This window comes from Lacerta agilis, chromosome 9, assembly GCF_009819535.1.
Source record: "Lacerta agilis isolate rLacAgi1 chromosome 9, rLacAgi1.pri, whole genome shotgun sequence".
Classification (NCBI taxonomy): domain Eukaryota; kingdom Metazoa; phylum Chordata; class Lepidosauria; order Squamata; family Lacertidae; genus Lacerta; species Lacerta agilis.
Window position 1 is genome coordinate 11866757 of NC_046320.1, and position 16825 is coordinate 11883581.

The 16825-nt window shown below is 46.5% G+C and overlaps 1 protein-coding gene across 1 annotated transcript in view; it reads right to left on the minus strand.

Annotated features, from left to right (window-relative positions):
* Positions 1-16534, minus strand: part of PROM1 (prominin 1) — a 104096-nt gene extending 87562 nt beyond the window's left edge. The window contains 1 exon segment of the mRNA XM_033160361.1: positions 16269-16534. Within this exon segment, the coding sequence (XP_033016252.1) occupies positions 16269-16491 (223 nt within the window). The 5' untranslated portion in view covers positions 16492-16534.
* Between the last annotated feature and the right edge of the window lie 291 nt (positions 16535-16825).

The window sequence follows — 16825 nt, forward strand, 5'->3', positions numbered from 1 at the left end:
GGGACGCGGGTGGCGCTGTGGGTTAAACCACAGAGCCTAGGGCTTTCCGATCAGAAGGTCAGCGGTTCGAATCCCCGCAACGGGGTGAGCTCCCGTTGCTCGGTCCCAGTTCCTGCCCACCTAGCAGTTTGAAAGCACGACAAAGTGCAAGTAGATAAATAGGTACCGCTCCGGCGGGAAGGTAAACGGCGTTTCCGTGCGCTGCTCTGGTTCGCCAGAAGTGGCTTACTCATGCTGGCCACATGACCCAGAAGCTGTCTGCGGACAAACGCCGGCTCCCTCAGCCTATAGAGCGAGATGAGCGCCGCAACCCCAGAGTTGGACACGACTGGACGTGATGGTCAGGGGTCCCTTTACCTTTACCTTACTTTTTAGAGAGAAATCTCTATCTGGTCCGCATTTCCTTAAACCATCATTCTGATTCTGCAGATAAAATATAATGGGTATAATGCTACACAGGATGTGTTGCTGGTGTGTGAAAACCATCAAGATCCAAGGATCCCCAGGCAGGGACCTCCAGGTGGTGAAGACATAAAGTGCCATCCTGGCACCTGGGCATCCTCACTTGGTCGCAAGAGACTAATTGCCAGGTGCAAAATGCGCCTGGCAAATTTCGAATGGTGGCTTCAAATTGCCTGCTTTGCCATCCACCATTTCCCCCAACTCCTCTTCCTCATTGCTGATCTAGAATATGTGCTGCAATGTTGCTCAAGAGCTCCTTAACTCACTACCTTTCTATTGCACCTGGGGCCTCAATTATAAATAATAATAATAATAATAATAATAATAATAATAATAATAATAATAATAATTTATTTATACCCCACTCATCTGGCTGGGTTTCCCCAGCCACTCTAGGCGGCTTCCAACGAAACATTAAAAACACAGTAAAAGATCAAACATTAAAAACTTCTCTAAACAGGGGTGCCTTCGGATGTCTTCTAGGAAGTTGCTTATTTCCTTGACATCTGATGGGAGGGTGTTCCACAGGGCGGGTGCCACCACCAAGAAGGGAACTGGCAGAAGGCCCTCAGAGCTGGAGCTCAGTGTCCGGGCAGAACGATGGGGGTGGAGATGCTCCTTCAGGTATACTGGGTTGAGGCCATTTAGGGCTTTAAGGTAAAGGAAGAGGACCCCTGAGAGTTAAGTCCAGTCGCGAATGACTCTGGGCTTTCCTGGCCGAGGGAGCAGACGTTTGTCCGCAGACTGTTTTTCCGGGTCATGTGGCCAGCATGACTAAGCCACTTCTGGTGAAACCAGACCAGCGCACGGAAATGCCGTCTACCTTCCCGCCAGAGTGGTATCTATTTATCTACTTGCACTTTGACGTGCTTTCAAACGGCTAGGTTGGCAGGAGCTGGGACCAAGCAATAGGGGCTCACCCTGTTGCGGGGATTCGAACCGCCGACCTTCCGATTGGCAATCCCAAGGCTCAGTGGTTTACACCACAGCGCCACCTGTGTCCCTTTAGGGCTTTAAAGGTCGGCACCAACACTTCGAATTTCCCCTTGAAACGTACTGGGAGCCAATGTAGGTCTTTCAAGACCGGTGTTATATGGTCTCGGCGGCCACTCCCAGTCACCAGTCTAGCTGCCGCATTCTGGATTAGTTGTAGTTTCCAGGTCACCTTCAAAGGTAGCCCCATGTAGAGCGTATTGCAGTAGTTCAAGTGGGAGATAACCAGAGCATGCACCACTGTGGTGGGACAGTCTGCAGGCAGGTAGGGTCTCAGCCTGCATACCAAATGGAGCTGATAAACAGCTGCCCTGGACACAATTGCCTTTCCTACCCCACAGTGGTACCAGCAAACAACTGCAGCCTTTATTTTCCTCCTTTCCTTCCACCCCAGCACTATACTCTCTCCAGCTGTGCTCAGTTCTTTGGCCAAGGGGTATGTTAGTTAACAGAGATACAATATCTCCCAACAGGGGCATAGCAAGGGGGGCGTAGGGGGCAGACCGCCCCAAGTTCCATAATGGAGGGGGTGACAAATTATCAAGGAACAATTACTGCCCTATTAGGGCGGTTCATTAAAAACTTTTTTTAAATGCCTGCTCCGAATGTCTTATCTTACTATACTAGGGATTATATAGCTATATATGAAATTTCATGCATATCAGTTAATATCTTGACCCTCCTCCACCAAAATAGCTGTTTACTTGGCTGTTTTCCTATGTCGTGAAGGCTGAAATTTCAGTTCCGTGGAGCACTTACTGTTCCCAACCCTAACCCTGTGGAAAGCCATCTAATTAGACTTTAATCTGATTCTGAGCTGTTTTTAGGAGGTAATTTAATTATTGTTTGATTTTATACCAATGTTATGTATCTGATGTTAGCCACCCTGAGCCCGACTTCGGCCGGGGAGGGCGGGATATAAATAAAAGTTTGTTGTTGTTGTTGTTGTTATTATTATTATTACTTGTTATTATCCCTTTGTAAGAAAATCTGAAATAACGTAAAACCATTTTTGCAGGGGGAGGGGAATCAATGGGGGGGGGACAAGAAATTTTCCGCACCGGCTATCACCTGACCTTCCTACGCCTCTGTCTCACAATTGTTCCAAAGAACAGCCAAAGCATAAAGGTTTTTGAGCTTATCTGACATAGTGCAGAAAATGGGAGGGGGGGGTTAAGCACTATCAATGACGGGGGTAGGGACACAATAAACATTTGGGTTCATACATACGGCTCATGAATTAGCCTCCAGAGAGTTCGTGGCCCACTATGGTGCGGTCTGAACCAGAGATTGCCAGTTCTCACTCTTAACAGCCAACGCGCCAGTATAAAGGCGCACATTCATTTCAGCAACTCTTCGGCGGCAGCTTTCCTCCGATATCACATGCTTTGTGATCCTTCATCTTGAGAATGTAAATTCAAGAACTATGATTTTTGTATCGTCTGGAGTTACAGATAGGACGGCTCTTCCTGAATACAACTCATGTGGCAATGAATGGCTGGTACATTTTCAGCATGGCGCACTTCCAGCACGGCTCGGACTGCTCTGATATCTCAGGAGGCAATGGAATACTAAAGAGAACATTTACTTAGCACAGAGATTCTGCTTATACCTCCGTAGGCACTTGGATGCTGGAAGAGGTGGAATGAATCCAAGGCATAAGTGTAAATGGAAGCCGTTATTAAAGAGTTTTTCTGAAACGGTAGCAGTTTCTGCCTTCTACCCTTTTAACAGGGGCGTCGTGGGGGGCGGGGGGGCGGGGGGCCCAGGTCAGCGCCCCTGCTGGGGGTGACACACCTGGGGGTGGCCCCGCCCACTGGGCTTTTTAAAAACTTTTTTTTTACTTTTTTAAAAAATTCTTTTTGGGCTATTTCCGACACTGCCGGGGTGGAGCCGCAGGGGTGGCCAGTGAGGAGGGGTGTCACCCCCCCCTCGCTGGCCGCCCCTGCGGCTCTGCCCCAGCAGCGCCGAAAATAACCCCCCCCTTCCAGCGGCGCAGCTTGGCATGGAGGCAAGGGGCGGGCCAGCGAGGTGGGGTGCCACCCCCTCCTGGCTGGCCCGCCCCTTGCCTCTTTGCCGAGCTCCGCTGCTGGCTGGCTTGCGGAGCCGGGGCATGGAGAGGGGCCGTCCCTCTCCCTGCCCCGACTTGTGCTCCGCCAAGGGAGCCCGGGTGGCGGATTCGAATCCCGAATCTGCCTCCGAGCACCCCTTTGTGCAGCGGCTGCTCACGCAGGCACGAGCAGCCGCGGCACGAAGGGGTGCCGCCGCTGGGCAGCGGCTTCGGGAGTGTCCCGAAGCCGCCGCCTGGCACCCCCGGGGGCGGGGCATCACGTGCGTCATGACGCACGCACGCACCGCAATGCCCCGCCCCCAGGGGTGCCTCTTGGCTTCCCGCCCCCGGCAGCCAAGGGGCTAAGAACGCCCCTGCCTTTTAAATATTTCCAGTTCCAAAATAATTCCCCTCAGGCATTTTCATTTTTTACTAGTTAATGATGTTGGTTTAGATTTAGGTCTAGGCAGTACTTTTTTCTGGGGGGACGCAGGGGCACGCATACCCCTAAACATTTTGTGAATCTAATGGGAGAAGAAACTAAAAAAAATTAAAAACTAGATTCTTCTCTAGCACGGTGAATCGTCTCTTCCGTTGCTACCCCTGATGGTGGATTCAATTCCTTTCCCGGTGTTTCCTGAATCTCAGACGGAAGTGAGAGTACCCCTAAACTTTTTTTTAGGAAAAAAAAAGCACTGGAGAGCCAGGTTGGTATAGTGGTTAAGAGTGGTGGACTCGTAATCTGGTGAACCGGGTTCGCTTCCCTGCTCTTCCACATGCAGCTGCTGGGTGACCTTGGGCTAGTCACACTTCTCTGAAGTCTCTCAGCCCCACTCACCTCACAGAGTGTTTGTTGTGGGGGAGGAAGGGAAAGGAGAATGTTAGCCACTTTGAGACTCCTTCGGTTAGTGATAAAGCGGGATATCAAATCCAAACTCTTCTCCTTCTTCTTCTCCTGCTTTCACCAATGACAACAACTCTGTTGATGATTAAATCACGCTTTCTGAAATGCTATTCTCTTAGAAGTGTTTGGATAGTGTTTCACAAGCTTTATGAAACCACAAATCCTTTCCAACCACAAAAAGATCCACAGCAAGCCCCACCCCACAAACCTAGAAACATTGTTAAGTATTCCTGTCTTCTTTCTGTGTGCCCTATGCCACACTTTTGTTCCCAGGTTCCTAGGGACAATTTCCAATTCTTCTCATGCCAGCGGTACTAGTTTCTCACTTCAAAGAAATCCCTGCAGAGTTGCAATGCACACTTTGGAAATTTCTTCACGTGCCTTATGCAGATGTCCCCATCGAGAGGCGTCGTGCCCCACCAAGTCCAACCCACTGCAATGCAGAAATATTTTGCCCAACGTGGGATTCGAACCCACAACCCAGAGATTAAGAGTCTCATGCTTTACTGACTGAGCTAGGCTTGACCCTGCCCCAGGGCCGTACAAAGCATCCCTTGAGAGCTAATGATATTTTATAAAAGGAATTTTGGTATTCTTGGAATATTTGGCAATGGTTAAATAATAATTATTAGGTGGTCAACTGACCTATGTACCAACTCTATATCATGGCAAATGAGATTGCAATCAGGAGACAGGAAGGCTACTGAAATGGTCACATGCATACAAATACATTTGCTCCATCACTGCCGTGATCCAGAACACCTTTGGCCAATGCTACCTGTCATTCTGAGAAGCATCAGGAAGAATTCTGAAAATGAACCTATCTCAAGGTGGATGTCAGGAAACCCCCCTCCCCACAGCTGGTAGCATCCCAGGACCGTTTGCAGTACAGGGAACCAACCCCGTTGTTCACCAGTTTGTCATCCCCCTCCTCAGGAGGAAGCGATCATTCCTCCAGTGGGGAGGGGGAGTCGGAGGCAGGAAGTCGGCGCAGGGGCTGTGAAGGGATAGCAGAGCCTGAGCACCGAGGGGAAAGCGGGGAACAGGGACAGATTCCTGTGCCCCGAGTTCACAGACAGGAAAGACGTGGAAGGGGGAGGCGGGGGTTTAGAACCCCGCACCTTTTTTGCTGGACAAAGAACCGGAAGGGTTCATTCCCGGACTCTGCGGAGGGATGAGATGCACGTTTGAACTTTTGCTCCACTGTAAATATCTGCACAATAAAGAACTTAGTTTTTAGAAGTTCTGCGTTCGCCTGAGCAACCACTGAACGTCCTTACAGTAGCTTATAACAATGCTACATGTCTGCATAAGTACACAGACTTAAAATGCACTAAAATGCTGATCAATTTTCATGAAGGTTTTTTTAAAAACCACAAATTGCTTCAAAATATAGAGAATTGGAAATTGGAAACATGAGGAACTGCCAAAACTGAAACCAACAAACATTTCCAACTCTAGCTGTACTTCTGATGATAATTAGAATCATAGAATCGTAGAGTCTGAAGGGACCTTGAGGGTCATCTGGTCCAACCCCCTGCAATGCAGGAATCTCAACATGTGGTCCCCCATCCAATTTGAAATCATACCAGACCCTGCTTAGCTTTGCAAATGTGCTAGCGGTTTTATTGCTGCACCACTACAGATGCTGGTTTCTTCTTAATGTTTTATTTTTGTTTACCACGCCGTATTTTATTGGAAACTGCTTTTGTTGATTACTAGAAAAGCAGCACGTTGGTAAACGAACCATGATCTCCTAATCTACATGGGATTAAGCCCCATGTAATTCAATGGGATTTACTTCTCAGTAGACATGGTTAAGAATGCAGCCTAAATCTGGCACAGAAGCCTGAAATGCATGCAGAATCCCAGATTGCTCTCCTTTCACATTGTCACTGAGGAAACCTGCTTGCTCTGACATGGTTTGCCCACAGACACAGCAGCAAGCCTCTTGCAGGGTTGAGTTGCCTTAATTTTCAGAGTGGTGTATTTTTTTGGGTTCAATAATAGACCTCCATTATTTTACTCAAACCCCGTTGGACATCAGACTTCGTTTAGAACATAGCTGTCAACTTTTCCCTTTTCTTGCGAGGAATCCTATCGGAATAAGGGAATTTCCCTTTAAAAAAGGGAAAGGTTGACAGCTATGATTTAGAAAGCAGTCCAAAAATACCTTTGTGTCACTGGCACACTTAGAAAGAAAAACAGAGCAACATATGGCAAGAGAGATTATGGATTAGCCAATTAAGTGATGTTGCTCAAATCCACATGATCCGGGTTGGGATGGGAAGGGAAGGCAGAGGCCACTATGAACTCCAGTAAAGTACAGCGGTACCTCGGGTTAAGAACTTAATTCGTTCTGGAAGTCCATTCTTAACCTGAAACTGTTCTTAACCTGAGGAACCACTTTAGCTAATGGGGCCTCCCGCTGCCGCCACGTGATTTCTGTTCTCATCCTGAAGTAAAGTTCTTAACCCGAGGTACTATTTCTGGGTTAGCGGAGTCTGTAACCTGAAGCGTCTGTAACCTGAAGCGTCTGTAACCCGAGGCAACACTGTAAAGGTAAAGGTACCCCTGACCGTTAGGTCCAGTTGCGGACAACTCTGGGGTTGCGCACTCATCTCGCTCTATAGGCCGAGGGAGCCGGCGTTTGTCCGCAGACAGCTTCTGGGTCATGTGGCCAGCATGACTACGCCACTTCTGGTGAACCAGAGCAGTGCATGGAAACACCGTTTACCTTCCCGCTGGAGTGGTACTTATTTATCTACTCGCACTTTGTCGTGCTTCCGAACTTCTAGGTGGGCAGGAGCTGGGACCGAGCAACGGGAGCTCACCCCGTCGCGGGGATTCGAACCACCGACCTTCTGATCAGCAAGCCCTAGGCTCTGTGGTTTAGACCACAGCGCCACCCGCATCCCATGAATTCCAGTAGTTCCCTCTAAAAGAGCTAAATATGTTAAAACATGCCAAGAAAAGTTTTCATCAAAGCATTTATGAGCTTCAAGTCTCATTCACTTCTCTTTCCCACTACTCCCCACGCGCCATTAAGCACATAATTTATTGAATGAGCAGTCAGCTCAATATTCACTAAATCGCACTTTCGAGCTTCAGTCCAAAATCAATATTTATTGGGCTGTCGTCCTATTCATTGCCATCAAAATTATTAATTGGATTACTCACAGACTGGAAGGAACTGCAGGGCCTGGTATCAATTTTTATTTATTTACTTATTCATTCTATATATAAATATATACCCCACTCTTCCTCCTGAAGATGCCCTGGGCTGCAGATGTTAGCATATCAAGGAGTCAAGATAGCAAGTTAACTTATTCATGCAAGTGCAGCAAGCAAGGAACCTTTTACTTACACGCACACACACACACACACACACACTCACACTCATTATAGTTTCCATTTCGCCTCTACCCTCCCCTCCAAAAAATGTTTAAGCCCTTCAAGCTTCAGATCAATTTCTGAAAGCCTAGGGCTTGCCAATCAGAAGGTCAGCGGTTCGAATCCCCGCAACGGGGTGAGCTCCCATTGCTCGGTCCCAGCTCCTGCCAACCTAGCATTTCGAAAGCACATCAAGGGCAAGTAGATAAATAGGAACTGCTCCAGCAGGAAGGTAAACGGCGTTTCCGTGCGCTGCTTTGGTTTCGCCAGAAGCGGCTTAGTCATGCTGGCCACATGACCCGGAAGCTGTTTGCAGACAAACGCAGGCTCCCTCGACCAGTAAAGCGAGATGAGCGCCACAACTCTCGAGTCGCCCGCGATTGGACCTAACGGAACCAAGTGAAGATGCTCAGACACCAGGATGGCGCTTGTTGTCTCCACCATCTGGTGGTTTTACGCCTGGAGATCCTTGGATCTTGACCGTTTTCACACACTAGCAACACATCCTGTAGAATTCTATCAGTTATATTCTATCTGCACAATCAAAATGAATTTCAGGAACCAAAAATGGCAACTAGGCATTCCATTTTGGTGACTGTAGCCCTGGTTTAAGGGGCCATTTGGCACCTAGATTATATATCTGAGTTTCTAACACTGCCTCTGGCAGATATAAAACTTACATATGCCAATTTTTCAATAAACAGCAAGCTTCTCCTTGCGCCATTTTACTCTAGCTTTCCCACTAGCAATTAGCATATCCATGATACACTAAGCCTCGGAATCAGTGGGTTTTAGGGATCTTGTTGCGTTGCAATATGAGTTCTTATTCGTTGCCTGTATTTCCAACTTCATTTTGAATGAAAATTCCATGGAAGCAAGCCTTGTCTCTAATGTTTTATTCAGAATGAAAGCCTAAGGCTAAAGCTATATGTCCCATGGGGTTTGCTAATTCTGTCATCAGAAAATGTGATTCTTTTATTAATATAAAGCAGTCTAGGAGGTGGACCACAGTCATACCTCGGCTCCCAAACGATCAAAAACCGGAAGTGAGTGTTCCAGTTTTCGAACCTTCTTTCGGAAGCCGAACATCCAACGGGGCTTCCGCGGCTTCCAATTGGCAATCTTTTCACTGGTCAAGGCCTTTGAAAGAGCAAGCCTGGCACAAAGGCAATCATCCCCAGCTTTCAACTGTACAACGGCTTGCTGTTATAATTCTGTTCGAAGTTGCATAACTGTTAGTCGAGTTCGAAACAGTAATATGTTTTGAAACCTTTTAAATTCTGCAATTTTTACACGTTTCTCAAAAAAGTGAAGCAAATAATGAATACACACACACACACACACACAGAGAGAGAGAGAGAGAGAGAGAGAGAGAGAGAGAGAGACAAGGTAACTCAAAATTGAAACTTTGCTTTCAAAATTGCTACAATAAATAGGAGAGATCTTGATCTTTGGGGAAGAAATATTATCCACTGTTACACTGAAATGAGCTGAAGGTTTGCCAGTCACTTACATAAGGATTTTGAAGAGTCTATGAAGATCAAGGTAAGGACCCACTGCATAAAAATGAAATAAAACTTTGCACTATGCATTGTGATTCCCTTAAACTGGAGAGGTTTTATCCATAATGACTTCCCATAATTGCTCCTAAAAGGTAAAGGGACCCCTGACTGTTAGGTCCAGTCACAGACGACTCTGGGGTTGTGACGCTCATCTCGCTTACCGGTAATTGGCTGAGGGAGCCGGCGTACAGCTTCTAGGTCATGTGGCCAGCATGACTAAGCCACTTTCTGGCGAACCAGAGCAGCACACGGAAACACCGTTTACCTTCCCGCCGGAGCAGTACCTATTTGTCTACTTGCATTTTGATGTGCTTTCAAACTGCTAGGTGGGCAGGAGCAGGGACCGAGCAACGGGAGCTCACCCCGTCGTGGGGATTCGAACTGCCAACCTTCTGATCAGCAAGCCCTAGGCTCTGTGGTTTAACCCACAGCGCCACCTGCGTCCCATGCAACTTGTATCTGACTGCTATTAATAACTGGACTATTTAATACAAAGATTGTCCAAGGTTCAAAATAGTTTAATAGTATTTTGTAACCAATGATATTTTTAATACCATCTACTCTCTACCTTCCCTAAACCTTGCATGGGCATCGTGTGCCAACATGAACACATCTCTTCCAAGATAGAATGCCTTCATGTGTCTTACAGAGCTCATCTGGTGCTAAATACTACATAGCCAGGAATTTAAAGATGAAGAGATTACGGTTGGGAACAACCATGCATAATTCCATGCTACCTTGGTACGAATTTCACCCACTTCATGATCCCACTACAAGTGGGTCCACAGCTCAGATGATGAAACCTGAAGACTTACAGCAGGCATAGGCAAACCTGGCCCTCCAGATGTTTTGGGACTACAATTCCCATCAACCCTGACCACTGCTCCTGTTAGCTAGGGATCATGGGAGTTGTAGTCCCAAAACATCTGGAGGGCCGAGTTTGCCTATGCCTGACTTACAGCATATCTCAACCACAAACAAGAGAAAACAAAATAAAATAAAAAATTCGCTCCAGTAGCACCTTAGAGACCAACTAAGTTTGTTCTTGGTAGGAGCTTTCGTGTGCATGCACACTTCTTCAGATCCTGTTCAGAGTTTTAACCAGCTAGGTCCTTCTCCAGAATACAGTTAGCTATGAAAGTCTCAAGAAAGCCAATCTGATCAACCCACCCAGGTTTTCTATTTGTTTGCCAGCTGACACATAACATTCTGTGGCTCCTAGAGCCCACTGAGCATGCTCAGTCACCACTGAATTGTTAGTGTGTGTGTGTGTGTGTGTGTGTGTGTGTGTGTTTGCAGCATACCTCATAGTTCACACCGAGGCATATTATTACCTCCCTCTTCTTTCTGCCCTGTCAGGACTCACACACCAAATTTGCTATAAGGAATGATGTAAACATGACATATTTTTAGTAGATTTACTCCTTGCAGTTACTGGAACCTCAAACCTAAGTAAGTCTGTCAAATTCTTGCTTAGCAACTTGCTGTTAGAAGAAGAAGAAGAAGAGTTTGGATTTGCTATCCTGCTTTTCACTATCCGAAGGAGTCTCAAAGCGGCTAACATTCTCCTTTCCCTTCCTCCCCCACAACAAACACTCTGTGAGGTGAGTGGGGCTGAGAGACTTCAGAGAAGTGTGACTAGCCCAAGGTCACCCAGCAGCTGCATGTGGAGGAGCGGAGACACGAACACGGTTCACCAGATTACGAGTCTACCGCTCTTAACCACTACACCACACTGGCTCTCTCTTGTTACAGCTCACTCTTGGATTCATCCTGCAAATGTCATGATATCCAAAAATCTATTAAAAAAAGATTACACACTAGTCTCAACTCAAAGGCTACCCAACTTGCTTTCCACCCACTGCAGAAAGCCACCTTCTCCCACCTTCAAATGAAAGAGGAGCTTTTGAACTGGAAAACGACAAGTGAGGAAAGAGTTAAGCAGCTTCTCCACAGCTGCCCTTAACTCAGGCAGGCATCCTTCTTGAATTGGTTGGTTTTTTTAAAAAAAAATGCTGCAAAACTTTTACACAAACTCCTTAGATAAATGAAAATAAAGACACGGAACTCCACATATTCTGTTGCTTGTACTTCAATTCTCTTACAAAAGTTATGCATAGCTAAACAGAAGCAGAGAGAAAACACACCTCATCATCAGTTGTATGTACCCCTCCCTTGCCAAATAAATGCCACTACTTGAGGTCTTAAAATCACAGTTGAAGGCTTTCCATTTTTAACCCTTTTACCATAAACTTCTTAATATGTTTAAAAGGTTGAGAACCATGAATGATGAGATCTGCAGGCACCGCAACTAAAGCACTCAGTTAACAATTTACAAAGCCAGCTTCAAGTCACACTGAAAGCATAATAAACTTGAGCGTTCCTATCTTCAAACCCTCTCATTTGTATTTAGAATATTTGCAGGTGATCCAGGCATGCACTTTGAACGCATTAAAGTCAATATTATATGATTTATTGAGAAGCGACCAAAATAATTCAAGGAAGCACTTTAAAACAGAAAGGATGCATCACAAGCGTTTTGTACGGCCAGTTAAGGCCTCCTGTGATTTTTAAGGGCACATTGAGAATGCCACCATGCACAAAATCTGATCAAATATGCCAGCTGCCAGACCATTTGTCCTGCCAGCTCAGTACTGTGTCTACACTAGAGATAGCTAACATGGTGCACTCCAGATATTGTTGTAGCCCAATTGCCATCAGCCTATGGTCAGGGCAGGTGGCAGCTGTATTCCTGTAACGTCTGAAGGAGACCATGTTGGCTACCACTGGTCTACACGGGCTGAAAATGGCACTGGAAGGAACTTGTCAAGGGTCTTAGAAAGGCTATGTAGAAGCCACCTACTATGGGAACACTTGTCCACTACTTCCAGTGTGACTGCTAAGATCGAGAGAGATGGAACATGCAAGCTAACTGCCATTATTTGCTTTCTGCAGTAAAGATGGTCAGGTCTTAACTAACCCTGCCTACGTCCTTAACCAGGCACCCCCAAACACGGCCCTCCAGATGTTTTGGGACTACAATTCCCATCATCCCTGACCACTGGTCCTGTTAGCTAGGGATCATGGGAGTTGTAGTCCCAAAACATCTGGAGGGCCGAGTTTCCCTATGCCTGTCCTTAACCCTAGCTTGGCAATTTGGCAGAAGCTTTCCTCACCCCCTAATATCCATCCTAAGAAAAGTGTCACCTGCTAACACAGTGTTTTTCAACCACTGTTCCACGGCACACTAGTGTGCCACGAGATGTTGCCTGGTGTGCCGTGGGAAAAATTGAAAAATTACTTTATATATAGTCAATATAGGCACAGAGTTATTTTTTTAAAACATTTTCTAATGGTGGTGTGCCTCGTGATTTTTTTCATGAAACAAGTGTGCCTTTGCCCAAAAAAGGTTGAAAAACACTGTGCTAACATTTTGCACAACATGCTGCAGAGCTAAACGCCTGGGATCAAGACCAGCAAAAATGAATGGGAACCCTCTGTGCAACATTTGCATGGCTCGTTATATAGAAGTCTTCAAAGAGATGCAAATGAATTAAAAGCTTGCTCAATTAATTAGCATGCAAGAGCAATCTTTCAAGGAGAAATCTTAAATATTAGCTGAATCAAGCAAGGAGAATTAAACCCAAAGGAAAACATATTAAAGCAGCAAATGGAATGCAAGAATGGAAGACCCCCTTTTATGCTAGGGTTGGCGAACCTCTCCCTTCAGGAGATGTTGCTAGACTGCAATTCTTGTAATCCCCAACCACCAGCTATGCTGGTTGAAACTAATGGGACTCTGGAGCATAGCTGTCAACTTTTCCCTTTTCTTGCGAGGAATCCTATTCGGAATAAGGGAATTTCCCTTTTAAAAAGGGGAAAGTTGACAGCTATGCTCTGGAGTCCAACTTCATATAGAGGGACGCAGGTTGTTCACCCCAACTTCCTGCTGTACTTCCTGCTCAAATGTTTTCAATTCCCCCTCCCCTTTCTAAAAAGTCATGCTACCCTATGAACCCATCAACTCAACTTCCTGGTAGTCATTTCTTTCGCAGGCAAAATTCCAAGAAAATGTTCCGCGCAGTCCAGGATCCTGGCTTGGAGCACTAATCCCATAGGAAGGGGAGCAGGGCACCCCAGATTCCCTGCTAAAGTCTGCCAGCCAAGGAATGGGGTTGGCAGATCCCATATGCCCTCTGTCTCTCTTCAGCTCCCACGATTCGCCCAGCTAGTTGGCCACCCAAACTGGTGCAGTGCCAGTTCTCTGCTACTTGGAAGTAAGTGCTCTCTAGCGCTGTCCTGCTGTGAGATCCTATCTGCCTGTACCACTATCAACATGTCAACATCCCTAGAGCCTGTTCTATAATTTGAGGGTGCTCTGTGCCGAGCACATTCACAAGAATGGGCAAAGCAATGGTAACTTGCTGCCGCCACCGCCACCAAGACTCTGCAGAGCGGTGGAGTTACTGCAGCATCCACAACCTGGCAGCAGCTATGGGAAGTCAGGTGGGGCACACACATCAGGATAGTTCCCAACACTAGCTTCAGGCTGGTGCAGCAGCTGGCTGAGGGAGTAGCCTGGGATCCAGCTCAGCTCCATCCACTGAAGTCTGCATCAACAGTGTCACTCCATCTGTGGCAGACAGCCACTCAACCAATGCCCCTGTCCCTTGTCCCATTGGGACCAGCATTGGGTGGGAGGAGATTGCACAGAACCATGATCAGAAGGTCGGCGGTTCGAATCCCCGCGATGGGGTGAGCTGCTCCCGTTGCTCGGTCCCAGCTCCTGCCAACCTGGCAGTTCGAAAGCACGTCAAAGTGCAAGTAGATAAATAGGTACCGCTCCGGCAGGAAGGTAAACGGCGTTTCCGTGCGCTGCTCTGGTTCACCAGAAGTGGCTTAGTCATGCTGGCCACATGACCCGGAAGCTGTATGTTGGCTCCCTCGGCCAGTAAAGCGAGATGAGCGCCACAACCCCGGAGTCGGACACAACTGGACCTAATGGTCAGGGGTCCCTTTACCTTTTTATGTTTGAAGCCAATGCGATGGTTCTCGTGGTATGGATCAGAATTCGGGCGGGGGAATAGGCAGTAGGAGGAGGTTGCGCAATACCTTAAAGGGGCTGCCAACACAACTCTGGGAAGGTCTGCCATTGTTAGAAGAGGAACATCAGCCATATTGATCCCCCTAACTCTTGAGGGGAAACTTAACTTCTGGGTTGTTGTTGTTGCTGCTGCTGCTGTACACTAACTAAGGTTCAAGTTAGACGAGATGCCAAGATATCTCCTAAAAGCAGCAACATGGACCTCTCAAACTGGATCGGGAATGTGCCTGTGTGGTGGTTATCCTTTCTCCCCAATTTCATAATCTAAATCCAAATCCAGCTGCTCCTTTATGGAAAATATATGGGCATGATTTCCCCCAGCGGAACAAAAAACGGGGCAGGGGAGGGGGAGAACAAGGAAGGGTAAAAAGGGTACAACGCCATTTCCTTAGTACCACAATCCTGTTCAAATTCCACAACCCCTACAACTGCTTTTAAGGGAAATCAAAAGAGATCTAATTGCTCCTCTCTCACTTGTCTGACCCTTAATCAGCTGGAGGAAGAGACATCACTAGCGATCTTCTGTATCTATTAATTGCAGTCCAAAAGATTCTCACACTACTGCTCTATGGTGCAATCTTGTTGCAGAAATCACTGAGAACACGTGTAGGAGAATATAATGGTACAGACAGGTTTAACATCTGAAGTATGGCAAAAGAAGTTAGAATTTGTACTCTAGAATGGGCTTTCAGGTGACCAACTAATTCCACAATACGTAAGTCTATCATTAGTGTAATATATTTTTATTTTAAATGATTTACAACTATGGACAAGAAGATCTATGTACCCACTCCATAGGGGAGGGTGGAGTCCTTCTGATAAATTTTAAGGGCTCCCCCAGTTTGGAAGTTTAAAGCACACTGCTCTCATCTACATACTTAGAAGTTCACAAGGGGGGGGGGAATCTGCAACAGACTAAAGAAACTTCCACAGTCGTCCTGTTTAATGGACTGCCCATCATATGTTGATTCTAAATTGCTGACTTCTAGGGCTATCTATCGTATTTTTCACTCCATAAGATGCACTTTTTTCCTCCTAAAACATAAGGGGAAATATCTGTGCATCTTATGAAGCGAATGGTGGTCCCTGGAGCTGAATTGTCCAGGGGCCAAAAGAGGATTATGCTTTTTATTTTACAAAGAGAAAAGGGGGTGTTGAAAGGACCCCGCTCAGCAGCTGATCAGCAAGAGATCGGGAGAGAGATAAGAGTCCCGGCTCCCTTTCAGCCCCGCCCTCCATTGTTGAATGTGCTGCAGAGGGAGGTTGTTTGTTTCCCCAGCGACATGTGACTGGCTGATTAGATTATCTGTCTGGAAACTGTAGAAAAGGCTCCCTTTCCTTTAGAAGCTGCAGAAATGTGAGTTGAACCCCATAAAAACGGGGGTTTTCCTCTTTGCTTTTCCCCCTTTGCAAAAAAAGCTGCAAAACTTTTAGCTGATCCTCAAAAAAACAGGGCTTTTAGAAGAGGAAAACCAGGGGAAAAAAATTCTGGGTTTCCTCTTCTAAAAACAAGGTGCACCCTATGATCCGGTGCGCCCTATGGAGCGAAAAATAGGGTACATTCCCTTTGCAAGTGTTCACCTGATCTATGGTAACACACACACACACACACTATACGGCAACTGCAGTTCCAGCCCATTCAGAGCTGCGGGTATAGGGTGCTATACAAATTTAATTAATCATAATCATAATTCTCTGAAGGTACGCTCATAATCTGTAGTCTGTGATAAGAGGTGCCATACCAAACCGAAGTCCCAACCAACACACATGCTTTAGGACAGTTCAATATTAATGACTTACCTTGAGGAAAATAATTTGGTTGCACTAAATAGAGGAAAGTGTGGACTAATCGAAACAAAATCCCTATTGCTCCAGGTTCGTGGTACGCTGCGGTGTCGTAAGTCTTTGCAGGAACAAACCCAAAATCCAGAGTTTCAGAAGGCGGTTGGTATAAAGGCTGCACTTCGGAAATCGTTCTTCCACAGAACAGTAACAGGAGCAGTAGACACAGTTCCCCAGCCATGACTGACCAAAATGCATAAAATGAGGTAGAAGTTGCGGGGAGCGAGGCTTCTGCGCAGATCCGTCAAGCAAAACAGGAGCCTTTCCTCTGCTCTTTGCTCAGTCCAGAATGCTTCCGAAGACTTTTTTGGCAGCTCTTCACAGGATTTGGTTAGGGCTCCATCTCTGGCAAAGAGAGAAAACAGCTGTTTATTAAGTGGCATTTCAACCCACAAGAAAGCCTAACAACAGTGTGAAACACACACACAGTCGCCTGTAAAGTTTTGACACACTGCCATGTTGGAAAGCTAAACAGACAGATGTGATCCTGTGCAACATTGAAAGACGGCACTTTC